This window comes from Oscarella lobularis, chromosome 6 (genome assembly GCF_947507565.1).
Source record: "Oscarella lobularis chromosome 6, ooOscLobu1.1, whole genome shotgun sequence".
NCBI lineage: Eukaryota > Metazoa > Porifera > Homoscleromorpha > Homosclerophorida > Oscarellidae > Oscarella > Oscarella lobularis.
In genome coordinates this window covers 279173-303903 of record NC_089180.1, presented here as the reverse complement: position 1 = coordinate 303903, position 24731 = coordinate 279173, and the positions used below count along the sequence as shown (strand labels likewise).

The following is a 24731-nucleotide window of genomic DNA, read 5'->3' as shown; positions in this document are numbered from 1 at the left end:
GCTACGTACTGTAGCCTATACACTGCGTACCTTGCGCAGAAGTACGCACTCGGCAATCCGGGCTAGATCGACAACGCGGGCTTCCAGTAGCATTCTCGCAGCCCCATATCGCCTATAGATTGCCGAAAAACGCTCGATGATGACCTCCGGTGACGAAGCACCCGAAGTAAGCGTTCCCGCACTCCCAAACTCGCCTGACGAACCTTCGTCGAACAGTGCCCCCTCTGCATGGAGCCATTGGAGATAGACGACATCAATTTCTATCCGTGCACGTGCGGTTATCAAGTTAGTCCTTCGAAAATTGAAAGGAGAAGGGGCAAAAGCGCGTTTTCAGGTGTGCAGATTTTGCTGGCATCGAATACGCACGAACGAGAACGGATTGTGCCCGGCATGTCGAAGAGTAAAATATTATTCAAATATTCCTTAGCTGATTCATCAATTAATTACATTAGCTTTATCTCGAGAATCCCGCTGAATACATTCCCTTGACAACTGAACGGTATTCTGACGTCATAGCATGCGCATCTTCGCGCGATGGCACAACTTTTTTAGAGTTCAAAAATCTCGAAAGCAATGGAGTCAGGAAAAGAAACGGCAGACGGTCGAAAATCGAAAACATTTGGAGGGCGTGAGAGTCATTCGACTGAATTTGGTCTTCATTATCGGTCTTCCGCCGCGCGTGGCCGATCCGGACGTGCTGAAGCGGTACGAATATTGCGGAAAATTTGGAAAAATTCGAAACATCACAGTTAATTCGACGGAATACCCACCACCACAAGTAGGGCCACAAGAATTATCTTTTGATTTATTGCAATTGTCTGATGTAAGGGCCCAAGTCTAAATGCATATGTCACGTACGCAAGAAAGGAGGTAAGATGGAAGAATTGGACGTTTTTAAATAGATTCTAGTTGAATTATACTATAGGATGCTGCTAAAGCGATTCAAGCAATTAATGATACATTTATCGACGGTCATCATTTAAGAGTGTCGTTTGGAACGTCGAAATATTGCTCTAATTTTCTAAAGTGTCGACCCTGTTTTAAGCACGTGAGACAACCTGCAGCGTTCAAAAACAATCGTGTATTTATGACGTTCATATTTCTGCGTATAGGATTGCATGTTTCTTCACGAACTAGGAGATGACGAGGCGAGTTTCACCATAAAAGAAATACAGAAGGGGTGGGTATCATGACAGGAGTAGAAGTCTTCTTCTTATCTTAGCGTCACGGACTGTATTTAGTAAGCACGTTGCATTCGAAGCAGTGGCTCTCGCTCATTTAGCCGGCTCAAACAAGTAAGCATCTCTATATCTATATGTATCTATATTAGTATTTCCCCTTAGGCCTCGCGAACTGGTAACGATATCTTTTTTTGATTTGCCTTGGTTTTTTTATATTTCTACCTCTCTAGACGGGAAACCCCGCCTTACAGTCCAACGCGCGCAAGATCAAGCGGTAGATATGGACGCATTGTGACGTCACGCAACGATCTATTTTGAATTTTTTTCTGCATACTGTACACAGTGAACCCGTCGTAGAAACAAAGCCAGACGAAATGACGTCAAATATCAAAGCGAAGCGGGAATCTCCTCATGCCAAAGAGCCAACGGAAACGCACGAGAATCCTCTAATAGAGCCCTTGAATATGCATCAAATATTTAACGATATGGCTCGCTTATCCATGGCATTTAATCCCAATGCGTATCCGCACCCCGTTTCAATGGGCAGCAGTGCTGGAACGCTGGGAAGTTTGACGGCGACAGCCCATCAAGGACACGTGGCACAGCGGAGCGTCTGGCAGGAAGGCGCATCCGAAGAGGAAGAAGAAGAGAAATTGCTCAGAGAAGCGATGAATAGCGCTATCGTTGACACTGGAGTTGAATTGCCAGAAGCGTTGCGGAAGAAAAGTGATATAGAAGGTGGGAGCTTCCCTTTAGGAAATTTCCTTTGTAGTAGTCTCGTATTATTATTATTAGAGAGCAGCGGCTCAAGTAAAGAGCCTGGAAGGTCTGTATTGAGCACCTAGTGTAGATAGGCATTAATTAATATGCATGTATATAGCGTGGGGATTGGGAGGCCTCTTGGAGAAAGTTGGGCTCCGTCCATTCAATCCGAATGGCCTCTCTTCGACGAGGAGACCACCAATGAGGACGATTTGGGTTGGGGTGAGTCACGAGAATTTTATGACCTATTTTTTTCAATAAATATTTTTAGAATTGGTCGCTTCGAGGCAGTTCGAGCAGATTATGAACGAGGAATTACGCGAGGTGGCTCAGCAGAGCGTCTGGCAGGAAGGCGCATCCGAAGAGGAAGAAGAAGAGAAATTGCTCAGAGAAGCGATGAATAGCGCTATCGTAGACACTGGAGTTGAATTGCCGGAAGCGTTGCGGAAGAAAAGTGATACAGAAGGTGGGAGCTTCCCTTTAGGAAATTTCCTTTGTAGTAGTCTCGTATTATTATTATTAGAGAGCAGCGGCTCAAGTAAAGAGCCTGGAAGGTCTGTATTGAGCACGTAGTATAGATAGGCATTAATTAATATGCATTTATATAGCGTGGGGAGTGGGAGGCCTCTTGGAGAAAGTTGGGCTCCGTCTACTCAATCCGAATGGCCTCTCCTCGACGAGGAGACGACCAATGAGGACGATTTGGGTTGGGACGAGTCACGAGAATTTTATGACCTATTTTGTCAATAAATATTTTTAGAATTTGAGGTCGCTTCGAGGCAGTTGGAGCAGATTATAAACGAAGAATTGCGCGAGGTGGCTCAGCAGCTCGACAGTGACGCCGAAAAGAGCGCCAATGAGGCCTTATCACCCGACGGGCAGGATCCAGAGACTACCGATTCCCTTTACTGGCTCCAAGAGAAACAGTCGGAAACCAAGGGAGAAAATTCTGTGAATGCAGACGGTAATCGGCAAAAAGGATTGTTGCCGAATGTAAATATCAATTTCGCAAGTAAAGTCTGGTCGAAAAGTGTGTACAGCGGTCTTCATAACTTGATGTCTTGCAGACAGTGTACGACCTCAACACGTCGCCGTAACGTCGGCAAACAGCGACGTTTTCGTCACTCAATCTTCGCGAATGCCCCAAGGACTGCTTATGCAAGGTGAGCAACACCAAATCCCTATTATAAGACGTTTACGTACCATAGAAAGATTATAAGACCTCGCAGATTTTGTTTCTCATATAAAACAATTTTTTCCTCTATGTGTATGTAGGCTCCCCGTCTTCTCTTCCGCCGCCGGCGTCTCGTTCTGTTCCTTTGGGCGCGATGCCCGGTCTTCCAGCGCAGCTGTACGTCTGGACAGAATTCGCGTCGACTCAGCCGTCCTACGTCCGACCGGCGGAGGTTCAGGTACACCCGCGTAACGTCATAGCGCTCCTCGACGATGACCACTTCTATCTAAGCAGATTATTCAAAACGACGCTCCCCTACCGCCCCCTCCTCCTCTTCCACCCCAAATGCCAATGGGCTATCCGCTCTACGGACCGCTGCTGGCTCCCTTTCCCTGTCTACCTCCGCCTGTGCCGTTTTCCGTTCATCTCGTGGCTCGACCGTCGCCGGCGTTTTGCGGGCGTTTCGCGGGCCGCCCGGTATTGCGATTGGAAGAGTGCCCCAGCGCGCCCCTCCGCCTGCGTCAAATCGACGGACAACCTTCATAATCGCATAAGGATATGCACGCAGGCATATCAAAAAGGTACGTACTTTGTGAGGGAACGCGCGAACGGCACGAAGCCGAACGCGTTGTAGACGATCTCTTTGATCGACGCAGATAGACAGGCAATCTGAACGGGAATCTTCTTGGGTGGCCGGTGTCCCCAGAACGATTCGCGTCCCTTGCATAAGCCTTTCCCCCAATAGTGTCAAATTATAACTGTTTATTTACCTTATTGCCTGATCCTTTCCCCGCAGTGCCATGTCTAAATCAGGTACACGAACTTAAGAGTCTCAACAGAACGATCTTTTAATAAACTATTTCGGTTCCACATACGTTTTCGCCGATTCCGAACATTCCCGCCGGTCGCCCGACGCACGTCGCGAGACCTGCGCGCCCATTCGCTTTGCGCACGATTTTCTCCGCGGCGATTTTCGACGACGCGTACTCGTTGACGGGCTCTTCTGGATACGGTTGCGCTTCCGTCCAGCCTTTGGCTTCGCGGTCGTTTTATCCGAGCGTCTAAGGTTGCCTCTGTTAGTGTCAGTGATACTATAGGCTGGCGTACTACCCATTCATCCTCGTTCTTTGGGCAAGGCAGAGAGAAAAACACAAGGAGACGAAAACGAATTTTGAGTCGAACTTTTCCGTAGTGCGCAATCAATGTTTTACGTTTAAAACTATCTAGCATCTAGCCTAGATTATTTCTCTGAGAAATTAATAAAAACCCGTGCCAAAGACTTGTTGTTATTCGTGTGTGATCTATCATGTTGACGCTGAGACTGCGATTGATTCTTCCCTTGGGAAGACGACCGACAAGTCGTCCCTTGCCACCGCGAGCCTCTTCGAGTTCTCTAAAGAAATGACGTCGTAATGCTTTTTCAACGTTCTTTTAGTGGACACTCACTTTTTCAATATCTAATTTTTGAATTTCTCTTCGTTTAATTCTCGTCTGAGTTCGTCCTGCGCGAGAGAGAGGATGATATGATAGAACAAGGGAAACGTGGTATCGTTTACTTTTGATCTGACTGCATAAGTCTGGATGTTGAGTCAACTCCTCTGCAGACGGCCTGCACTCCGCCTCGGGGTGTATCATAGCCTGAAATGCATTGTATAAGAAAATATGAAGACTATCCATCATTATTAAGATGATTTTACTCTCAAAAATAATTAAATTCTGGTGAGAAGTACTGTAGCCCTGGAAGCCATCCAGCTCGAATTCTATTCCAATCAGGGCGTTTTGGGGTAAATTTTCTCCATTGCACTAACAGACGAGAAAATAAATGAAAAAATTCAGTACTCAATCAAATCTTACTGCAGCAAAGGCTGCGAGAGCTAATGAGAAAATATCAGCCTTAGGCAAATGAGAGTAATCCTATTTGAGAATAAATAATTTGTCAATTCTTCATCATGAAAGATCACCTCTTGTAGAATTTCATTGGCCATATATCTCCCTCTTCGACTTCAGGCAGATAAACAGAAGTCACGTAGCCCATATCACCTTGTTAAAAATTATGAATATTTAAAAATCTTGCTTGCAGGCTTGGTCTGGCCTACCTATTTTATAGAGAACGTGCTTGTAGGAAATTTCTGGACAGCAAGAATCTCCGCAAGAGGGTTTTTCCTCCTCTGAATTTGAGCAGCACACAAAGACATTTCCTTTGTTGTGCAAATGGTGTTTAGTTCGGTAGAATAAATCTGATATGTATTCATCCACCTGGTTTCAAGTCCAAATGAACCAAATTCATCGCTTGAATCGCCGATACGCCGCCGAATACGCTTTCTTTTAGTTCGTCGAGCATCGCCGGTGCGGGTGCGTAGGCGGTGTAGGCGGGGCGTAGCTTGTGAGCAGGCGCAAATAGTTCACAAGCCATTGATTCGCTACATATTCGCTACATGGGTCTTCTGAGCGAAGGATCGCCGCTATCGTGGGAAGAGACGAAGAAGCACGTCGAGCACGTGAGGAAATCAGGAATCAGACCGTTCCTGTCGATCTATCGTCGACGGAAAGATCGAAACGGCGACTGTCTAGCGACGAGGTGAAAAAACACAAGAAGTAGAAAGCTTCGCAAAAAAAATCGCAGTTTAGATCGAGTACACGCTCGTCTACTTCGACCACGAGACGAAGAAGGCGCGCGTCTTTCTCGACGGGTCGAAATATTTGAAACTTCGTCAAGAGGAAGAAAAGCGATATCCCGAGTGGGAAAGGCGATTCCCAAAAGCGTTGCAGTCAGAAACGCGTCTCTTATTAGCTCCGTCGACTTGGAAACCCGAATACGGAGGCTACGTGATTGAATGTAGGCACAGTAGAAAATCCCATAGGCCACATTATTATGCAGAAAATCCGACCACAATATTGGCATGCAGTATATGCATATGCACATTTAATTAGTTAATTGGATGCATCTCCTTTTGGCCACGATGCATCTTTTTTAATTAACTGGATGCTATTTGGCAATTAACTGGATGCTATTTGGCCCGGATGCATCTTTTTTTTATTGGATGCTTCTCTTTTTGGTGACCTATCTATTTCTTCTTTTGATTTGGTAGCGACGCCTGGGAGACCTTGGATTTTCATCGGAGACTTTTCTCAATTCAATGAAATTGAAACGAGTATGAAATCGAGGTGAGAACACTGCGGCTTTGCGACTACGTGTGCATAGTTGTTTATACTTATTAGAAGAGAAGAGGTCCTCCTACTTCTGGAAGGAACGCGTATATCCTGTTTGACATTGACCATTTTTCCCAGGTACCTAAAGGATTTTTTTCTCTACTGTAGTCGCTAATTTTTTTTCAAAAGATTGGGCTGTTCTGACTTCACCGAGCCATCCAGAAGAGAACGGCGCGTCGCGATCTCTTTTCTATCCCGACGAAGCGATTCACCAGGATCATCCTCGATTTAAGTAACCCTTATAAAAAACTAGGATAATTTCGTCTTCGTGAGATGTGTATACTAGGACTTTGACTCGAAATATTCGAGAGCGACGGGGCAGCAAAATAGCAATAAATTTACCAAGTATAGGGGGCGTCTCCCTTATAATATCTTCTCATTTCTGATTCCTTTCCCCTTTAGTTTTCAAAGACGTCAACACGCCGTCTCCTTTCGTCGAACGCTTCGACGATTCGGAAGTGAACGCCGCCTCGCTCGACGACCACGTCTTTCTTGATTGCATGGGCTTCGGAATGGGATGCAATTGCCTTCAAGTAAAGTGACGCCACGTATCCCTATTTATTATATACGTTCGCGTTTTCCCATAGATGACGTTTCAAGCGTACGAAATCGACGAAGCAAAGTATCATCTCTACGATCAACTCGTACCCGTTTGTCCCATACTGGTGCGTAGTCGCCCTATGGAAACCCTTACTGAATTTCATTTCAGCTGGCTCTCTCGTGGCTACTTGGTCGACACCGATTGCCGTTGGGAGGTCATCGCCGGCGGCTGCGATTGTCGAACTCCGGAAGAAGAGAGAGGACTGAAGGTAGATGGTATAGATGTACCTATTGATGGAAAATAGTTCTATATCTAATTCTATTAGCCACTTTGCGAGAATAAATTTGTGATTCCGAAATCGCGTTTCGGATCTGTCGATTCTTATTTGGCGAGCGACAAATACAACGATATGCCTATTCAGTGCGAACCGGACGTGTTGAAGGAGTTGCTAGATGAAGGTGGCGCAAAAAAATTTCAAAATTTACTAGGGAGGGTACGGTGTCTTCTAGGTGTTGCGAATAGAAGACTCATTTTTTTTTATTATTCTTTTTAGGTAATTATTGCCGCCGAATTATTGAAGAATGCCGAGGACCTGGTCAAGACTAAGATCCATCCGACGTCGATTATAAGCGGATATAGGCTCGCGTGCAGGTTTCGTCGTGGAATATTCGATGTTGCCGTTCTCTATGCGAAATTCTCCCCATAGGGAGGCTTGCAAGTACATTCAAGATCATTTGGCCGTCAGTTCAGACGACTTGGGCAAGGAATGTCTCGTCTATGCGGTGAAGACGTCGATGTCGTCAAAACGCATCGGAAAGTAATAAATAATATTCCAATGTCGGCTTTTCGTTTTTTTTTATTTATTTCTCTTAGTGATTCCGAATTTTTTTCGAAGCTAGTTGTTGACGCTTGTCTCGCCGTGAAGCGCACCGATTCGAAAGGCAAGGTGCATTGTCCAATCAAATCGATCAACATCCTGAAGGCGCACGGCGCGAGCGCCCAGGAGAGCGTACTCGTGAACGGATACGCGCTCAATTGCACAGTCGCTTCCCAAGGTAAAATCATAGATAAATATTTATTTATTTATTTATTTATTTATTTATTTATTTATTTTTAACTGCGTGTCTCCTCGTAGCCTTGGTAAAGCGCGTAGCGTCGGGTGCCGGTGCCAACTTCGTCTTGACGACGGGCGGAATCGACGATCTCTGCTTGAAGTATTTCGTCGAAGCGGGAGCGATGGCCGTGCGTAAGAAGGCGGATTTGAAGAGAATCGCTAGGGCAACCGGAGGTCAGAAAATAATACTAATTAATTAAAAGAAGCCTAATGGTTTTTTTTTCTAGGTCAACTCGTATCCACTCTAGCGAATTTAGAAGGCGAAGATTCGTTCAATAGTTCGTTTCTCGGAGAAGCGGAAGAAGTGGTGCAGGAGAGAGTATGCGACGATGAGCTCATACTCATCAAAAAGTAAGCAAGCCTAGTATAGAGTCCAACACTTAGAAGTCTCTAAGAGAGAGAGCAAGGCGCTCTTTACTGCATAAACATAGACATAGAGAGAGAGACTCTGCTTTCCCTAGACCCAAGGCTCATAGTGCCGCTTCCGTGATTCTCCGCGGTGCCAACGATTTCGGTCGCTTCACGACGCGCTCTGCGTTGTGCGTCGCGTCATCGAGTTGAAGTCGCTCCTTGCCGGCGGTGGCGCCGTCGAGGCGGCCCTATCGATTTATCTAGAGAACTATGCTACCATGTTGGTGAGAAAATTAAATAAATAATTTTGGATATTGGCTAATTTTTGTTTGGTGTGCTTAGCATTCGAAAGAGAAGCTGGCTATTGCGTCCTTTGTGCAGATCTTGCTGTTTGATCGCACTCTATCAATCGGCCATTTATCGCCTTACAAGCAGCGCTTGAGCGGTTTCCACGTCCATCTTCGCTTCTAACTCACAGGACAAAAAATGTGTGCATGCACCTTACTTAATAACTTTGATTTTATCATTTCAATAATTAGTATTGACTCAGCGTGCCACGCCCTCATAATTCGAATACACAAAGACACGTCACCTCTCTCTCTCTCTCTAATCTTGATTTAATAATCTAACCCCGTTTAGAGATATTAATTAATTAATTAATTAACCGATGAGCCTTATCAGACCTCTTTTACCTCAATTCGTCTTCGGAAGTGCGAATATACTTCTACATGAGCTAATACTTGCCTGCCCCTTCCAACAGCGTGTACTACATTTTCAATTTCTGAGGCCGCATTTCCATTTTAATTCAAAGATACTGAAATCGGCTATTTCCGGAAAAGAGACCTCTGTTCGCTGCTTGAAGGATGTAGATGAAAGAAGAGAAGTTGCCGCGATGACAGCCGTAGCCCCAGCGAATGAGTGAGGAGGAGGATTAAAGGAACAGAATTGCCAGGACAAAAATTTATATAAACTTAATTAAAAAATTTTTCATTAATGTTAATGATTTCAAAAAATACGCTGAGAGGAGAAGGAGCCCATTGAATGACGAGGAAAAGGATGAATCGTTCCCATCATAGCCAAACGCGCTTGAACGGAAATTTCACCTAGAAAAAATCAATAAATCAATAATAAATTCTATTTCATTAGATATAGCCTTTTATTACCGTGTTTTCCTTTTAATTTCATTCTCACTTTGTCTCGAGAACACAATCCGAATCCAGAGATTGAGAACATTGTATCAGAGATATTATCTCTGGTTGCATGAAGCTTAGCGTGTGGAGGCGGGGCTCACTATCGACAGTGCGTCAAAGAGTTCGTTGTCTTCTGCGTCGTTTTCGTTCATTGCTGCGAGGCAAATGCGCGGCGATGATCGTCTGCTTTCGTTCAATCGATGTTGCGACGCCGGCGTCGACTCGGGCGACGTAGAAATCGGCGGAAACGGTTCGAGCTCCATCGTTTCCGCCATAGAAACAACGTTCGACGATTTTCGCGCTTTCGCTGCTTCGATTCGTCGCTTCGTCGCCTCGTCGCGTCTTGAAAGGAGTCTTCTTCGTCGTTGCTGGTTTATCGAGATCACATGGTATTGCGATATTGTTATCCGCCATCTTGGGTGTGGTTGATCATGCTTCAATCGCGTGGCGATGTTGCATCATTTTTTCTAAAGATACCGGTCAAACCTGTATCGAAACCGGTTTAGAATTCTCACCTAATTCGTCAACCCAATGAGCGCGCTTTATTTCACACCACGTGACACAGCGGACCAATGAGCGCGCTCGGTTAATGGGCGGGGCGTGCTGTTCAAAATAGCGGCGAGCGCACCGATTCCTTCAGTTGCGGCTGAGGGTGGGTGCGGCGTGGAGCAATCTGCGTCTCATCCTTGAGATGGACTGGCTCGGGAGATTCGACAGAAGGCAAGGAAGGATAGTTGGAACTCAGCGTGGCCCACGGGTAATTCCGTGCCGGAGCCCCTAGGCAGGGCGATGGGGGGCTTATGCCTCGGTTTACGCACTGGGATTTAACGATCGCCAAAGTCTTATTGTTGCCAATAAGCACGGCTCACGTTAGGCACGAGTGAGCACGGCTTAGAGGGGGTGTTCAACCATGGCCTGGTTGCCGGCACTTATCTCACCCGATGGCACGATTAGACGGAGGATGATCCGGCCCAGGAGCCTTCGATTCCTCCATTGCACTGTCTTCATTGTTGACTCCTACAAACAGCGGTCAGCCTCTCTCCACTCCACAAGGCCCGGTTCTTCTCAGGAAGACATACCGAAGGCTTTGGTACCAGCGCACCGGGGTTTCGGTATTAGGGGCCGATCCTCATCCAGGTGGGTACTGAATGGAGTGGCCGAGGACCCGCAACTCGCCCGACATTTTTTGGAAGGGGGTCTTCGCTTTGCGAAGACTCACCTGGGCTACGACGCGTCCGAACCTCCCCGCGGTGTAGCCTGGGTAGCGCGAATACGGACGCAACAAAAAGGTACGTACACGGATTGATTTACAGTAGCTAATCTCTTTTTTTCTAGGCGAAAGCTCGTGCAGAAGGAAAACGAAGATAGAGCGCGAAGAACGGGACGCATTCAAGATCTATTTACTCAGGTGCACGTTTTCTCGTTAGTTTAGGTCGTAGATTTATCGTTATTTGCTCGAATAAATGTTTTTCGCGAATCGATCTTACTGCGCGCGCGTTCATCCACGTGACCGTGAGAATTCTTCGCAATTTCGAGTCGATCGTCGCCGATGCGCCGCTGTTCGTCGTGCCAGCGTCATTTTCGCGTGTCGCTGCACCGATTCGAGACGACAGGACGTCGCAATCGCGTCTATAAGCAGCCGTTTCGTCTCCGCGAAGAAACGCGATCTCTTCGAAGTCCCGTCGCAAGCGGAAACCGACTCACAATGCCAGGTGGACCACGAACGTCAACGAAAACCACAACCCCGTTGAATATTCGCTCGAAACGCGCGTCGCGACAACCAGATGGACACAAATTCCACAAACACCTTTTACCGCCCCTATTTCCGGCTTTATAATTAACAAAATATTTACAAAAGAAAAAACTAGAAGCTAAAAACGTGCAAAAGACAATGAGAAAACCCCCCCAGACAGTTAACTTAGGAACTTGAGCCCCAGAAGGCGATGAAGGAGTAAAAGTCGTCGAAGCCAAAGTCGTAGACTGAATATGAGTAGTAGTAATCTCCGTCGATGACTTCGATGTCAACGTCGACGGCGTTGCCACGATCGCCGTCGACGGAATAACGGTAAACGACGGTGGATAATTTTTCGAATTAAATTTCCCATGCACTGCCATATAATATTCGCCCTGTTGCTCCAAATCGACTACGATGGGATCAATGAGGGGCTGGAGTCGATGATAGTCACTTTCGTTGCGTACGAGACCGCAGGCGAAAACCTGAACAATTGCACATAGAAAAATCAATTGTTTAGAATACTCGTACTTTGACTTCGTATCTTCCCGGAGTGACGTAGGCTTTTACGCCTCCAGGACGAATGCAATGACGTAAATACATGAACCTGTGTGGCCCGTAGATGAAAACGGGTGGCGCGCCCTACGTACCTCCGTTCTTATTTACGAGCGCCACTTGGACGCTGTCGTTCATGTTGACGCGGAATAGTGCGATTGCGTGATCGCCGTAGCTTAGAGCGGCGAATCGGTGCCCGGAGAAGACGACCTGGGCACGGCATTTCCAACTGGGGTAGAGAAAGCGGTGGTGAGACACGATGCCGCGTCGACGATTGGCGTTAGGAGGAGTAGAGCGAGCGAAAGGGAGCGTAACATCGCCTCCGGAGAGCCGTCGGGGTTTGTGAAGCAACAAAAACGGAATGTGTGTTTACATAATTCGCCACACGATAGATCGGAACTGAGAGGAGGGACACGTGATTGAAAGACGAGGACCCCCAGGGAGAAAAGGCTTGACAACCGAGAAGACGAACTGAGAAGGAGAAGTTTGGATATGAGCATGAGCAGTCGTTCGTTTGCATCGCCACACTTCAGCCCTTCAGAAACAGACGAATCGTTTTCTTTGCCAGCTAGAAGCCATTTACAACAGGTGAGGATATGAATTATAGGTACATATGAAAGTAGAGGACTGCTCATTGGAAACATCCAAGTCAAGAAGATAAGGACGCGGAATTGGCTCGGAAGACAATTTAATACTGAAGCAGCTCGAAACGAAGACGATACCCCAAGGGCCACTGGTGGCCGAACAACAAACCATTTAGTCCTAGTGAGGATCATTATATTAGATTTACACAATGGCTTGAGTTTTTTGTGTGTGTGCTTAGGACGAATTGATAGGAGCACAATTGCAAAAGGAAGAGGAAGAAATAGAGAAAGAACGTCGTAAGAAACAGGAGGAAGACTTACTGGCCAGTACAGTATCAGGGAACGTCCCAGTCGAACTCCACTCCCTTCCAGCGGCGGGAGAAAGGAGAAACAGAGCGCAGGTATTACCGAGACAAAGCATAGAGGAAATCGGATATAAGTGGGACACGTCCATCAGGAAGAACTACGGACCCTCACTGAACGACTCATTCTTATACTGACTACGCGATACTTTCAAGTACTTCGAAGTTAAGTTCGTCTTTCTTAGCCTTTGAATGCCTTGAGAACATTCTACACACAAGAGGGAAGGTACGATCGCGCCCACGTTAAACATTGACTATTCTCTTACCTTTTCTACAGATTTTATGTGCTGCTCGGTTATAGTCGACTGTCCGGCTTTTCTTGCTTCAAGTTGAGCTTCCTTTGCTAATTTTCGGAGGAAGAGTTCTCCTTCTATGGCAAGCTATCGAATAAACGTCGCCATTTATTCGATTGACACTTCGGAATCGTTCTACCCAAGGCTTTAGCTTTGTCGATATGATTCTGGCTTGTCGCTGGCGCTTTTTCGACGCCAATTTCGTCTTGACCATGTTTTGACTCCAAGCGCATGCGCGAATATCGATTCGCGTCTGTTTTTCGAGGAAAACTCGGCATATTGGTCTGGCAGCGAACTTCTTCCCTCATCGCCCGGTGCATGGTGCATCGATAATCGCATCTGAACGAGCAGGGGCCTCTTCGCGCGCACGATGGCGGACGGATCGTCCCGAAAGCAAGCGACGCTCTTTCGCTTGCGACAGCAAAAAAACAAGAATCGCTCGCCGATCAATTCGATTTCAAAATGTACTTGATATTTCTCTTCAAGGATAAGGCAAGAGAGAACGTCAGGGGCGGAAAGGGGAGGGGGCCCCTCTCCTCTCACGCAATGCGAAGACGTAAATTCGTTTAGAAAAAACGTCCGGCTCTGTTCGAAATCGCCGAAGTGGTTCCCGTTATGACGAATAATTACGAGGAGATGATACTGAGAGCAGCCAATGTGAGATAAAGAGCGGAGAGGGGCGGAGCTCGAAAAGGATTTTTGGTTTTGTTTTTCTCTCCCCAGGAATTGGCGTATTCTCTCGAAAGCTCGTTGGAATTGTTGGAAAAAGACGTCGTTCAGTTGCACGCACCTCGTTATCAGAGCATGAGAAAGGCGAGTCATGTTTGCTTATCGATTTCTTTGGGCGTTTTTTTAATTATTTTTTTGGCTTCTAGGATGTTATTGGATGCACGCAGGAGATGGATTTTTTCCTGTGGCCTCGAAACGACATCGATAAGATTGTCTGTCTTTTGTTTTCCAAGTGGAAAGGCGAGGGAGACGAATCCTATAAACCTCTCAAGGTCTGGCTATGTGGTAACTGGTAATTGAATTTTTTTCTATTGATTTTCTGTTCTTTTAGGCTGACTTTGAGTATGATCACAACGACTATGAGCGACAGCTAATACGTTTTCTCACTCCGAAGGACGAGACGGATTTGATTATTAATAATCCAGCGCAATCCATGTTTCTCTTCATAGACAGGCAGCACCTGCCGGTAAGAAATACTCATCAAATTTTCGGTCAATTATATATCATTTCTGGGGCGTTATTATAGAGTAAATCTATTGTCTTCAAATTGTCCAGTATTTGTTTGTATTTACCTCAGGTAAAAGAGTGAGGTTTCGTTGATGCGTATTTATATATGATTTTTTAATAAGGATCAGTTGACACATTGGGGTCCAGGAACAATAGATGAGCTTCTTGCTCCCTACTTATAAATTTTTTGCTGACTTAGTTTTTCTGATAAAATAAGGATAGCGGTTCATTTGATATTTACGTACAGCTAAAGCGCGGTAAGGGAAATCTTGTCCCCTCCGAAACTTTCGATGTGTTCTGTCGCCGACGATTTGCAGCGAAGTTTTAAGCAATTACGCGTTGATACCGTCGGGTAAGACCGTCGCGCGTGAAGAAATTCGCTCGTGTCGTCCTCGAGAGTGACGTCATTCTTGTTTAGGCCCGTTTCGGAGTCGAAAAAGCCGCCGAAAGGCTATTCGCCAGAGCCGAAGTCATTATCGACGTCTCACAAGCGTTCTCGAAGTCTTCCGGGACGTCTACGAAAGGAAAAACGTCGAAAAGGAGACGCTTCAACGCAGACGGACCCCGTGAACCTACAGTAGTTGCGTTTGAGGTGTGCGCTGGCTGAAGAAGCTCGACCACCCATAGACGTAAGGACAAGTTAGGGTCTGTAACATTTGTCCAAAGATAATATCTCTAGGCATTTTATAAAAAGAATAGAAATAATCGCAAATTGATTTTGTCAAGAGGAAGAAAGTAAGAGATAGTACTTGTCCTAGGTAATTTGATTTCTTTTCTTGTCTTCTAGACTGTACTTGTGGTGAAGATGCAAGGGAGCGCGTCACCTGCGCGCGAAATTTCATTTATTCTTTAGGGAGAGCGTCCTGGGTATGACGTCATAAAACTGCTCCGTTGTCCTGAGCACGACGCCGTCACAAAAAACTGCTCCTCCAGGGTCCTGGGCAAGACCCTAGTGCACCAAAACTGCCCGAACAGGAACTATGCGCATATTTTTATTAAAAATAAAATTCTTTCAACTCTCATTTTCGCCTAACCTACTAGTACCCTAGGCTCGAGAATCCAGCCCGTTGCTTCGCCTGACGCGCGCGAGGCTGGACCATCTGGCTAGTCTCATCATAGATGTAAGAGGGGAAAGAGCATAGAGGAAATCAAATTGGATATGCACTGCGGAAGGTATAGAAAATCTTAGAAAGTAGGGGATCTTGGCACGGAATATGTCGCTAATTATTCAGACGTCGTCTCTTTTAGATACGTTCGTCGACACGCCGTCGAACATTACAGGAGGTGAGCAAAGAGAGAGGAATTGGTTGAATATTATCACATGATATGTCAGGAGAGAGACGAGTATGCGGAAATGTGGCAAAAGGCGTCGGAGGAGGTGAAACAACTTCAGTCGACGCAAGAAGTGACATTAAATATTTTAATTAATTGAATAATTTGATTGAGTGCGTTTTTTTCGCAAGGGCTGAGGTGAGGGAATTGAATGCCAGGCAATTGGAGATCCAACAAGCGAGGGTAAATCAATTTGTGGACATTTTTCGTTACCTCCCTTGAATTTCTCTGTTTCAGGATGAAACTGCCTTGTTTTAAAATATGCTGCAGGAAATGCGTGTATCAAAAGAAACAGTCGAACTGGTTAATACAAATAATAATTAAATAGGTATTATTTAATAAATTTTGGGGTCAGGAGAATCAACGGTTCTTGATATACAAATATTTCCCCCCTTTTGATTGGCGCACAGAAATTCGAAAGCGGATCTTCGAACGGCAAATACTTTGCGACGTCCTCTCGGAGAACTCCACAACCAAATACACACAAAGGTCACGGGGAAAAAAAGTGACGTGACTGGTGGAGAATTATTTGATTATCTCGTTCAAAGGGAAGACTATCAGAAAGAGAGGTAAAATAAAACTATAATAATTAATTCAATATTTTAAGTATTGATTTTTAGGCTAGGCAGTTTTATCGGCAAATTTTATCTGCTGTAGATTTTTGCCACGCCCACTGCATAGTGTAAGTCCCTTTGAATAATAAATAATAATTTTTTCTCATGTTTTTACAGTCACAGGGATTTGAAACCGGAAAATCTTCTCTTGGATAGTGAAAAGAAAATTAAAGTGGCTGATTTCGGAATGGCTTCATTACAGGTATTATACCTTGATTTTATTGGCTAATTTTTTATATTCTCTTTTCCCAGTTGGAAGACGATTTGTTGCAAACGAGTTGCGGATCTTCTCACTGCGCCTGCCCCGAAGTCATCCGGGTCAGAAAAAATAAATATGTGTATTTTAATTTTTAATTGATTATACATACAGGGAATTAGTTATGACGGCAGAAAGGCGGACATTTGGAGCTGTGGCGTCATTCTCTTTGCACTCGTCGTTGTAAGTAAAAATTCATATATATTTTATTAATTAATTTGATTATTCATTGTCTTTTAATTAAGGGTTCTCTTCCTTTTGATGACAGACAGGGCAATTTGCGCGCTTTATTAGAAAAGGTGGGGTCTAGAGTTAATTAAATAATCGGTTAATAGAGACAGGTTCCGCGTGGCTTCATGGTCTAGGTCAAAGTGGGAGACTAGCACCTCTGCAACACTTGATACGGGGAATGATCTGCGTGAACGCCAACAAGAGAATGACAGTACACTATCCATAATCCTTTATATAATATAATAACGATGACGTCATTAATTATTTTTAGATCAATGACGTAATGAAGCATTCTTGGATCTTACAGTTCGTAAAAATGAAATGATATTTATTAATTAATTATTTGACATTGTAGCACATCTGCTCCTGATTTGGATCCGGAAATTCCAATCAAAGATGCCGTACAGGTCAGAGAGAAAGAGGAGAGACATTTCCTTATATGTTAATACTTATTTATTAGACTGCTGTTATTTCACATCGTTCTGATATTGATCGCGACATTCTCGCCTCGATGCTTCGTCTGGGATGCTTCAAATTTCGCGGAGAACTCGTCCATCGTCTTCTGAGCCGAAAGTATAAATAAAGTCAGATGCATCACTTTTTTTATCCGCTATGGATGTAAATAGTAATTTGTAAGTAATAAAAATATATATAATTATTTGAAATGGTGCTCGCGTGATGCCAATTAAGGCGGATTCCACAGGCACGCTCCTAAAAACGTGCCCAGGTAATTGGTTAATAAGGGGCGGGCTTTCGTTGTGCGTGTCAAGACCGTGCAACATACGGCCATGATTTCTTGTAACGTAACTTCCAAATATGGTCAAGGAGAGTGATGTCACAAAAGAGAGTGACCAATCATGAGAAGAAGAAGTCTTACGTTACGTTACGCTAGTGTGAATCGGCCTTCACTGAAAATCACACAGTCTACTGTACAATTGTAGTCGTCTAAGCAACGGGCACGGTCCCGGATCGAACGATCATGACATCATCGTGATTCGAAGGCGGGCCCTACTCTTTACCCACGCCACGCCTTGCGCAGTTGTCCTTCTCTACAGCAACTTCTCTAGTCTCTACAGCAGCCCTGTCTTAGAAACGACGTCGCGGACTGACGCGTGCACGCAAATCGCGACGACAGCGAACGGACGAAGAAGGAGAACGAGCGCACGCGAGAGAAAACTGGGGCCCCGCGTGAAAGTGTGACGTCGATGGATTGTAGAGGGAATCCTGGACTCCTTGATGGAACGACGGATCGCCGCTAGCCTTTTCCTAACGCTCCTCGCCACGTCGCTCGTCTCTACGAGCCCCTGCGACTCGAACGAAGGTGAGATTCAGTCTTCCGGCTTTATGACTGAATTTCACCCTGCCCTCCTCGTAGACCGGGACGGCGTTCTTTTGGAATCGACGTCGAACGCAACGCGACGACGTCGAAATCGAATTCAGCGCGAGCGAATTCGTCGTTGCGCTCGATTCGCAACGTCGAAGCGTCCGCGTCGCGCCCGATTACGGCGCGCCGATATCGTTCGATTTCGGCGTCGACGGCTTCGTCGGCTGTCTATCGCGACTCGTCGACGCGGGCGGCGGAGCGGACGAGCGGCACGCGATCGCTTTATATTATTTGAATGGGACTGCGAATTTGAGCCCGTGCTGCCCCCCTCCCACGCTTAGCGCTCTTTTGACTGATCACCCCACGTCGACCGCTCTTTTGACTGAATCGTTGCTCCACCTCACGCCGATCGTTCGCTTGCGACCGACGCCGACGATGTCGACGCCGCTGCCGTTCACGCGTCCGGCGCCGACGTCGACGATCGTCGTTCGTTCTTTTCGTACGCTTTCGTCGTCGTTTTCTCCGTCGACGATTTTTTTCGAAACGCCGTCGCCCACGCCCACTCTCACGCCCAGTTGTACAAGTCTCAGCCCGGCACACGAGATCCGGTTGTTGATGAAGGTAAGAAGAGCCAACGATGGGTGGGGAGTTTGTTTGTATTTCCTTGGGGTTTGGTGGGAAGCGATTTTCCGCCCGTGCTTAGAAGTACCCCACTTCCTTCTTACTTCCTTTATTCATCATAGACACTGTAGTACACTACTATTAGAGTCTATCTGTAAAAATTTTTCGTATAGACTTCTATTTTGGATTCCTTTCTTTTTTTGTCTCTTTGTGTGGGCGCGGTCTCCTTTTGGCCTTCTAGACGTTTGTTTACTTTAGGCGGGCGTTGGAAAGGAAAACGTGACGAATGTGGCGAAGAACTTGAGCAGGTTAACGTCGGATTCGTCGAAGTGAGATTGTCAGCACGGTTGTCGATTTGATGGAAACAATCGTTGGCCTAGAAATCAACGAGGTAGAAGAGAACGTCGACGAGAGACAGCCTCATTGGTCATCTTTTTTTACCTAGACGGCTCGCTATGTGATGGAAACGGCAAGTCATCTAATGGATTTTGACGAAGAAAAGCTGACGGAAATCCAAGAGGCCAATAACACATCTGTCAGGTAACTATAGTTCTTTTTTTAAAAAAAATAAAATTGCGACGTTTTTTGCCGTTTTAGGCTATTGAACTTGATTGATGACGTTGCTCAAAACGTTTCGCTCGATTTAACAAGCAGTACATTTTCTTGGGCTTTCAGCAATCTCAAACTTCTCGTCGTCGGAGTGGATCCCAAAACGAAAGCCGCGTCTCCTGAAAACCAAACCCAGGGATTTTTATCCTCGTCATGGACGAAATTCAGAAGGGAATGGTCGACAGTGGGGACGCTTTCGAGCAAAGATTCGTGCGCTTCGGCGCGAGCCGGCCACGCGCCCGTCATCGAGGAAATCGACAAGTGCGCCAGCGTTCTCGACGAGGAGAGTCGCGCCTATTTGCAGTACGTCGTCACCGTGCCGCGAACCGATTCGACGAAGATTGAAGCGTTCGTGAAAAAAGTCGGCGAGAAGATCGGACAGTTGCGACTCATCTGGCAGGAAAAATTAAAACGCCTCGATTTTCTAAGTACGGACTCTAGAAGCACGACCGCAAATCGCCGTCTCGTTTCGGCCGTTCTCTTTGCACGTGAGTGGGCCACACATGACTTCCTGTGAAGTCTTTCGGAGCACCTGTGATTGATCATCCTTTGTTTGATTAGCGACATCAGCAGTTCGGGACTTCGGGTCTGCCTCTGAGCTAACATGTTTCTCTCTCGGCATTGCAATTGCACGAGGCGAGTGCAATTGCAATGCCGAGAGAGAGAGAGAGAGAGAGAGAGAAACATGCAACGCTCATCCGCGCCGATCACGACCGAGGTGAGAAAAACGGAATATACGACTTGGTCGGTTTCGCTTACCGTCAAATCCTGCTTATGTTCGCCTACAAAAGGACCCCCTCTTTGAGACGTCCGCTATAGACTCATTGTAGGCTTGACGTCACGTGTTACGCCTGCGGTGGGGGTCGATCGACGACTCCTTTCATTCTCGTCGGCAGCGCGGGCGCCGGCAAGTCGGCGGTGATAGCTCGCAGCGCCGTCACAACGCTGGGCAACGCCAAAGAAAGCGGGCGCCATACTACCGGGGTAAAGTCAAAAGAAAAAAAGAGATTCATAGGTGGTCATTGAACGTAGTGCGGGACTGAAGACGTGGCGCCATTTCATCGGGACGGCGGGCGAAATCCTTGGTGGAGTTGTCGAATCTAGGAAAACGTTACCTCGGACCTAGAGAAGCTCGTGCAGGAAACGAATAGGGCGCTCGCCGATCCCGATGCAGCTCCGTCGATACAGTACTCTACATCGACGCTCTCAATCAGGTATGTACCTAGATAAGAGATGGGATTTATCGATATGATACTCTTTTCGATGATTGGAATGCAAAGTGCTCTCGTCGAACGTTCGCGTCGTTCTGTCGATGATCAATCAGAAGGCTATCATCGCTCTCTCGCCTCGCGATCCAATTCGCCCAAGCAAGTGTTCTGCGCCAGCGGTCCGCTCAATCTATCGGCGAGAAGGGTACGTTTACGTCGACGCCTTTTTTCCCCCTCTTTTTATTCTTATCCTAAGGCTATTATCACGGAAACGTTTGCTCGCTATAACAAGCGGCTCGACGACAGTCAAATGCGTTTGCTTCTCTCCAAAGACGGATCGGCGAATCCTCTCTGGCGAGGAACTTCGGAAGCTTCGAGAGGGTTATCGACAAAATTCGCGAGTTGGCCGACGATCTTCTCAGGTAAGAACGAATGAATTGAAAGAAAAAAGTCGAACGCAGAATAGCGCATCTCTTCGTAGTTTGTTGCAGCAAATATTATCTCGACTCGAAGAAGAAGAAAACGGCGGTCATCTCGTCCGAATTGTTGGTGTTGCTAGGCGACGAGGGCGACATTTTGCCGCCGTCAAGGTTCAATCCGGGGGGGACACCGAAAAGAAAGTCTACAGTTTCAAGGTACGTAGAGAAAACGTCACATATTGTATGTAACTTCATTTGAGCAGGGTATCGACGTCTCCTCTCGTCAAAGTGAGAGAGTGCAGCGCAATCGATCCTTCATCGTTTTCCTTTCGCGCTATAGCCAATGCGAGCGTGCCGTCATCGTCGATGGACACGTCCGTCGTCGTTCCACCTCATTGCGTATATTGACAACTAATTTTTTTATAATAATAATAATCATTAATATTAATGATATTATACTATTAACGTGATGCCGTGCAGCTAATAGTTTCTTTGTTTTTTGTTCTAATTAGGCTACTTTCTTTTCGATTTGGGAGGCGCTGGACGATGTGTTGATGTCCTTGCACTTGGGAATGTGTCGTTCAGCCGTCGGCGGATTGAATCGTCTCTCGCAATAGGGACACGGAACGTAATCGGGATTCTCCGACGGAGGCGGCGGGGTATAAGTCAGAAAGTTTTCCACCTTTTCTCACGTGTTCCTGCGCTTTCTTCGCCGATCGAATAGCAGCGATGAATTCCTCTAAAAAAGAGAGATGGAGTGGTGGAATTTTCTATATTTCGTTTTTTTGGGGGCGCTCACCGTGCTGTCGTCGCCAATTTCCGCGAAACGCCGCTATTCTCCTCGCCTTTTCGTCAACTATACTGCTCCATTTCCGTGCCGCGTCGTCTCATCATGCCGAACTGAAAACCTTTCGTTTCTTTCGACTCGTCTTCGAGCAAATCTCCACGTGTTTTTCCAATCGATCGGCGACGAATTTTCGACTGCAGACGGAACACGGAAGAAGATCGGAAGGTGACTGACGGAATCGGATCGACGACCGACGGCGGGCAGTTTTCCTAGATGCGTCGTAAAACGCCCGTAACATCTCCATCCCAGATATCGACCGCGAAAACGTCGCGAATTTCGAGACGAAGATGACGACGACAACGATGGACGACGATTGTGACGTCGCCCTATCGTCGGCGAAGCAGCACACATTTTCTATACCAAATATCATTTTCGGCATTACAATTTCAACCCTGCCTTGCCTTTCGGCCATTTTCTTCATCGCTTTCTCTTTCACCGCGTCCTCCTTCTTCGTCTTGGTCTCCTCGGGCGGGTCTGGGCTTGGTACTATAAATAGCCTCAGTAGTGACGTGCGTGACGTACTCCTACTCGCGCACACCTGCGCAATGGACGTAGCTAAGAGATAGCCTCGCAAGCCAGGCCCTACGCGCGTGACCTGGTGGGCCGCTCACGTCGCGTAGGCTTCGATCGAATGTTGAGTTCATTCGTTCGTGTTCGAGCAGGTATGCGCGAGTAGGAGTAGGTCACGCAACGTCACCACTGAAGCTATTTATAGTAGTTCCTGTCCCTAGGGCAGACCCTTTGAGCATACGGGAAAGCGAGAAAGGGTCAGATCTCATCCAATCAAAGCCCTTACACAACGCAACTCATGGCTTTTTTCCGACGTCTAAACGTTCTCCTTTTTCTGCTACCCGCGACGCTATCATGGTTGTGGCCCTTTCCAGAGAACAGCAGAAACTCGAAATCCTCGCATGTCACGGACGTCTTACCCGCTACCGTCAAATTCGAAATGAAAACGGCCGAAGAGAAGTTCATCGCCGAAGCTCAGACCTTTCTTCAGCTACATCCCTTAGACAAGTGCCTCCACAACGTAAGGAGACGGAGAATGCAAGCGATTCCCTGTGTGAACGCCTCTCGTTAGACCGTGGGCAAACTAAGGCAATCGTGCAGCGAAATAGGAGAAGAAGAACTCGCTAAATTCAGCGTCCTCCTTCTCAACTGCCAATCGGAAGCAGAAGGCAGACCAACGTATACGTGCACAGAAGAAATGGTGAGATTTTATGTAGAGAATTTAACTTAATTAATGAACAATCGAATAAATGTTTTTTTTTCTATTTCAGTCGATGGCGGAGTGCACGCAGATTATGGATCCTCACACGTGGAACGCCTATCACATCATCAGCAATCGAGCCAGATCAGTGTGCTATGCGACGAGACGACAGCAATTTGAAATGAAAACGGAGAACGTTGTGAATCGGCTTGCCTCGTCCGCAGAAGATCAAATAGATAAAATGTGGAAATTGAAAGTGAGAATGGCGTATTCCGTATCAAATATTTCACTTTTGGTAATTAATTAATTAATTAATTAATTAATTAATAGGAAGGACAGGAAAAAATTGGACAAACCGTTTCTGACACTCTTGGCACAATGTCCAAAGGGCAGGATCTCCTTATCGCCCAACAGAGTCGATTGAAGCATTCCCAATCCGAAATAAGCCGCACGATGACGTCGAACTTGAACAGCTTGACGCGCGAGAAGAGCATGATTCAGTCCGGTCAGGAAAGGCTTGCAGAGATGACGGAAGACATAGGCCGGCGATTGGAAAACGCAACTCATCAACTGGAGAACCAAGACGCTCATCGAAGAGCCAATCACGGACAACTGATGACCGATTTGACCCAGCTTCGACTCAAAGCCAAAGAAGTCTGGGATAAAATCGGTAAGGATCCTATCCTATACACCTAATACGTATTGTAGCCAAAAGCCTTTCTTCTCTTCCAGAGAATAATACCAAGGAAATCGTTCAGCAGCACTCCGTCGCCCTTCTTCAGTATCAGGAGATGCTGGAAAATATTCAGCGGCTGAATTCGTCTCTTAATCACGTCTTGGGTATAGTTGGCCAGGTGGACAGTCAGATCGACTGGGTGGCGAGCCAACTGGGTGGAAATCGTGCTGATATTCAAGTGATTGTCATCACTGTCCAGCACGCCTGCTATCTGATAATGGCAATGATTTGCGTCGTTTTTCTCAGTGCTTCTTGGATGAGTCGTCTTGCTCTCGTTCTCGCTGTTCCTCTGAATGCAATGGCTCAACTGAAACATCTGCCCTATAATATGGACTTTCGCCAGATGACCGTCACACTGGCAAGTATATTAATTGGTACGACTAGGATCTAAATAACAAAGGGTATTTAATTAATTAATTAATTATTTTTTATAGGTGATATCATTCTGAACTGGATTTTGAGTAGGAAGGAATACACTGCCTCACCTGGGCGACTGAGTTTAAAGCAAAGCCAATCTGAAGCTGATTCCTCTCCACCAGCAGCACCGAGAGACTTCAATGATTCAACTGTTCCGTGTCTTACTCCTGACAAAGCGTCCACGCCTTTTGCCTTTTCTGCTTCAGATAGATCCTATTCCAAGTGCCAAGCCCTTACCAAATCTGGACTGCCTTGTCGTCTTCCTCGAACACCTGGAAGCACATTTTGCAAAAGGCATTCACATAATTGAGACGACTAGATAACTTCGGTACTGTGTGCGTAGTTGTAGTGATTGCTTTGACTAGTCTTGATGTTCATTTCAATAAACGATTGCAAATTTTCTTCCTTTTGCGATCCCAGTGGCTCGCGTAATCAGTCATCGGATGACGATCGATTGGGGATTGGTTCGAGAGTTTTCACCTGGCTACATGGAAGGTACTGTAATCGGTCTTTTGTCAGTGAATTTCCTCCATGTGATGTCGTGCAGGCATAAGTGACGTAGACAAAGAAAATTTTCGCAAGGCACAAGAGATTGCTTTGGAGACCATGGTCAGATGAAAGT

General features: G+C 46.3%; 6 protein-coding genes, 4 long non-coding RNA genes and 2 pseudogenes across 12 annotated transcripts; 9 read left to right on the top strand and 3 right to left on the bottom strand.

The window, feature by feature from the left end:
• The first annotated feature begins 110 nt into the window (after positions 1-110).
• LOC136188367 (uncharacterized) lies at positions 111-4022 on the top strand. Its single transcript, XM_065976116.1, has 21 exons — positions 111-166; positions 217-285; positions 335-400; positions 453-499; positions 553-778; positions 829-870; positions 926-1048; positions 1113-1180; positions 1242-1295; positions 1344-1356; positions 1412-1455; positions 1525-1919; positions 1977-2007; positions 2062-2165; positions 2215-2409; positions 2467-2497; positions 2552-2649; positions 2704-2955; positions 3011-3106; positions 3219-3355; positions 3412-4022. Exons 1-21 carry the CDS (start codon positions 137-139, stop codon positions 3661-3663), a joined length of 2373 nt encoding a protein of 790 aa, XP_065832188.1. The 5' UTR covers positions 111-136; the 3' UTR covers positions 3664-4022.
• A 287-nt stretch (positions 4023-4309) lies between these two features.
• Positions 4310-4749, bottom strand: LOC136187960 (uncharacterized). Its single transcript, XR_010670058.1, has 3 exons — positions 4674-4749; positions 4564-4619; positions 4310-4510 (listed from the first exon to the last, which is right to left on the bottom strand). It is a non-coding gene; the product is annotated as an uncharacterized lncRNA (long non-coding RNA).
• A 69-nt stretch (positions 4750-4818) lies between these two features.
• On the bottom strand, positions 4819-5429 carry LOC136188278 (wee1-like protein kinase 2-C). Of its 2 annotated transcripts, XM_065976015.1 has the most exons (5): positions 5374-5429; positions 5214-5315; positions 5079-5157; positions 4972-5031; positions 4819-4920 (listed from the first exon to the last, which is right to left on the bottom strand). In XM_065976015.1, the coding sequence occupies exons 1-4, from the start codon at positions 5402-5404 to the stop codon at positions 4992-4994; spliced, it is 252 nt and encodes an 83-aa protein (XP_065832087.1). In that variant the 5' UTR covers positions 5405-5429; the 3' UTR covers positions 4819-4920; positions 4972-4991. The 2 variants fall into 2 exon arrangements, with proteins under 2 accessions (XP_065832087.1, XP_065832088.1); XM_065976016.1 differs by lacking the exon at positions 4972-5031.
• A 123-nt stretch (positions 5430-5552) lies between these two features.
• Positions 5553-8862, top strand: LOC136188365 (glutamate--cysteine ligase catalytic subunit-like; annotated as a pseudogene).
• A 3104-nt stretch (positions 8863-11966) lies between these two features.
• On the top strand, positions 11967-12821 carry LOC136188121 (uncharacterized). The gene is made up of 3 exons (XR_010670124.1): positions 11967-12148; positions 12203-12575; positions 12634-12821. It is a non-coding gene; the product is annotated as an uncharacterized lncRNA (long non-coding RNA).
• Positions 12822-12826: 5 nt separating this feature from the next.
• Positions 12827-13295, bottom strand: LOC136188120 (uncharacterized). Its single transcript, XR_010670123.1, has 3 exons — positions 13189-13295; positions 13023-13136; positions 12827-12964 (listed from the first exon to the last, which is right to left on the bottom strand). It is a non-coding gene; the product is annotated as an uncharacterized lncRNA (long non-coding RNA).
• LOC136188119 (uncharacterized protein C6orf62 homolog) lies at positions 13283-14519 on the top strand (annotated as a pseudogene).
• Positions 14520-14573: 54 nt separating this feature from the next.
• Positions 14574-15264, top strand: LOC136188272 (uncharacterized). The gene is made up of 4 exons (XR_010670184.1): positions 14574-14637; positions 14704-14914; positions 14965-15020; positions 15073-15264. It is a non-coding gene; the product is annotated as an uncharacterized lncRNA (long non-coding RNA).
• Positions 15265-16126: 862 nt separating this feature from the next.
• On the top strand, positions 16127-17313 carry LOC136188079 (serine/threonine kinase SAD-1-like). Its single transcript, XM_065975798.1, has 10 exons — positions 16127-16186; positions 16238-16299; positions 16349-16433; positions 16484-16549; positions 16602-16670; positions 16733-16786; positions 16853-16929; positions 16990-17024; positions 17074-17125; positions 17179-17313. Exons 7-10 carry the CDS (start codon positions 16897-16899, stop codon positions 17299-17301), a joined length of 243 nt encoding a protein of 80 aa, XP_065831870.1. The 5' UTR covers positions 16127-16186; positions 16238-16299; positions 16349-16433; positions 16484-16549; positions 16602-16670; positions 16733-16786; positions 16853-16896; the 3' UTR covers positions 17302-17313.
• A 411-nt stretch (positions 17314-17724) lies between these two features.
• Positions 17725-19799, top strand: LOC136188128 (uncharacterized). Its single transcript, XM_065975854.1, has 6 exons — positions 17725-18039; positions 18094-18663; positions 18922-19054; positions 19109-19203; positions 19261-19639; positions 19747-19799. Exons 3-6 carry the CDS (start codon positions 19022-19024, stop codon positions 19762-19764), a joined length of 525 nt encoding a protein of 174 aa, XP_065831926.1. The 5' UTR covers positions 17725-18039; positions 18094-18663; positions 18922-19021; the 3' UTR covers positions 19765-19799.
• Positions 19800-19876: 77 nt separating this feature from the next.
• LOC136188364 (uncharacterized) lies at positions 19877-22251 on the top strand. Its single transcript, XM_065976114.1, has 8 exons — positions 19877-19908; positions 20103-20256; positions 20377-20486; positions 20553-20685; positions 20737-20902; positions 20947-21115; positions 21163-21298; positions 21412-22251. Exons 1-8 carry the CDS (start codon positions 19877-19879, stop codon positions 21514-21516), a joined length of 1005 nt encoding a protein of 334 aa, XP_065832186.1. The 3' UTR covers positions 21517-22251.
• Positions 22252-22392: 141 nt separating this feature from the next.
• LOC136188127 (protein brambleberry-like) lies at positions 22393-24497 on the top strand. 2 transcript variants are annotated; one of them, XM_065975853.1, is made up of 7 exons: positions 22393-22408; positions 22478-22776; positions 22828-22956; positions 23027-23212; positions 23287-23626; positions 23689-24066; positions 24127-24497. In XM_065975853.1, the coding sequence occupies exons 2-7, from the start codon at positions 22555-22557 to the stop codon at positions 24417-24419; spliced, it is 1548 nt and encodes a 515-aa protein (XP_065831925.1). In that variant the 5' UTR covers positions 22393-22408; positions 22478-22554; the 3' UTR covers positions 24420-24497. The 2 variants fall into 2 exon arrangements, with proteins under 2 accessions (XP_065831925.1, XP_065831924.1); XM_065975852.1 differs by lacking the exon at positions 22393-22408 and having other exon boundaries at positions 22465-22776.
• The last annotated feature ends 234 nt before the right edge of the window (positions 24498-24731 follow it).

Bases quoted from the DNA above. Each gene is read 5' to 3' on its own strand.
- LOC136188079 (XM_065975798.1), top strand. From the start codon at position 16,897: ATGATCTGCGTGAACGCCAACAAGAGAATGACA. The intron at 17,025-17,073 runs GTTCGTAAAAAT...TTGACATTGTAG, and splicing joins AAGCATTCTTGGATCTTACA to CACATCTGCTCCTGATTTGG. The intron at 17,126-17,178 runs GTCAGAGAGAAA...CTTATTTATTAG, and splicing joins CAATCAAAGATGCCGTACAG to ACTGCTGTTATTTCACATCG.
- LOC136188367 (XM_065976116.1), top strand. From the start codon at position 137: ATGATGACCTCCGGTGACGAAGCACCCGAA. The intron at 2,008-2,061 runs GTCTGTATTGAG...GCATGTATATAG, and splicing joins TCAAGTAAAGAGCCTGGAAG to CGTGGGGATTGGGAGGCCTC. The intron at 3,107-3,218 runs GTGAGCAACACC...ATGTGTATGTAG, and splicing joins CCAAGGACTGCTTATGCAAG to GCTCCCCGTCTTCTCTTCCG.
- LOC136188128 (XM_065975854.1), top strand. From the start codon at position 19,022: ATGGAAACAATCGTTGGCCTAGAAATCAACGAG. The intron at 19,055-19,108 runs GTAGAAGAGAAC...TTTTTTACCTAG, and splicing joins TTGGCCTAGAAATCAACGAG to ACGGCTCGCTATGTGATGGA. The intron at 19,204-19,260 runs GTAACTATAGTT...TTGCCGTTTTAG, and splicing joins GCCAATAACACATCTGTCAG to GCTATTGAACTTGATTGATG.
- LOC136188364 (XM_065976114.1), top strand. From the start codon at position 19,877: ATGTTTCTCTCTCGGCATTGCAATTGCACGAG. The intron at 20,487-20,552 runs GTATGTACCTAG...TGGAATGCAAAG, and splicing joins ACATCGACGCTCTCAATCAG to TGCTCTCGTCGAACGTTCGC. The intron at 20,903-20,946 runs GTAAGAACGAAT...AACGCAGAATAG, and splicing joins TTGGCCGACGATCTTCTCAG to CGCATCTCTTCGTAGTTTGT.
- LOC136188127 (XM_065975853.1), top strand. From the start codon at position 22,555: ATGGCTTTTTTCCGACGTCTAAACGTTCTCCTTTTTCTGCTACCCGCG. The intron at 23,213-23,286 runs GTGAGAATGGCG...ATTAATTAATAG, and splicing joins ATAAAATGTGGAAATTGAAA to GAAGGACAGGAAAAAATTGG. The intron at 24,067-24,126 runs GTACGACTAGGA...TATTTTTTATAG, and splicing joins ACTGGCAAGTATATTAATTG to GTGATATCATTCTGAACTGG.
- LOC136188278 (XM_065976015.1), bottom strand. From the start codon at position 5,404: ATGAATTTGGTTCATTTGGACTTGAAACCAG. The intron at 5,316-5,373 runs GTGGATGAATAC...TGCACAACAAAG, and splicing joins TCATTTGGACTTGAAACCAG to GAAATGTCTTTGTGTGCTGC. The intron at 5,032-5,078 runs GTGATCTTTCAT...ATTCTCAAATAG, and splicing joins CCAATGAAATTCTACAAGAG to GATTACTCTCATTTGCCTAA.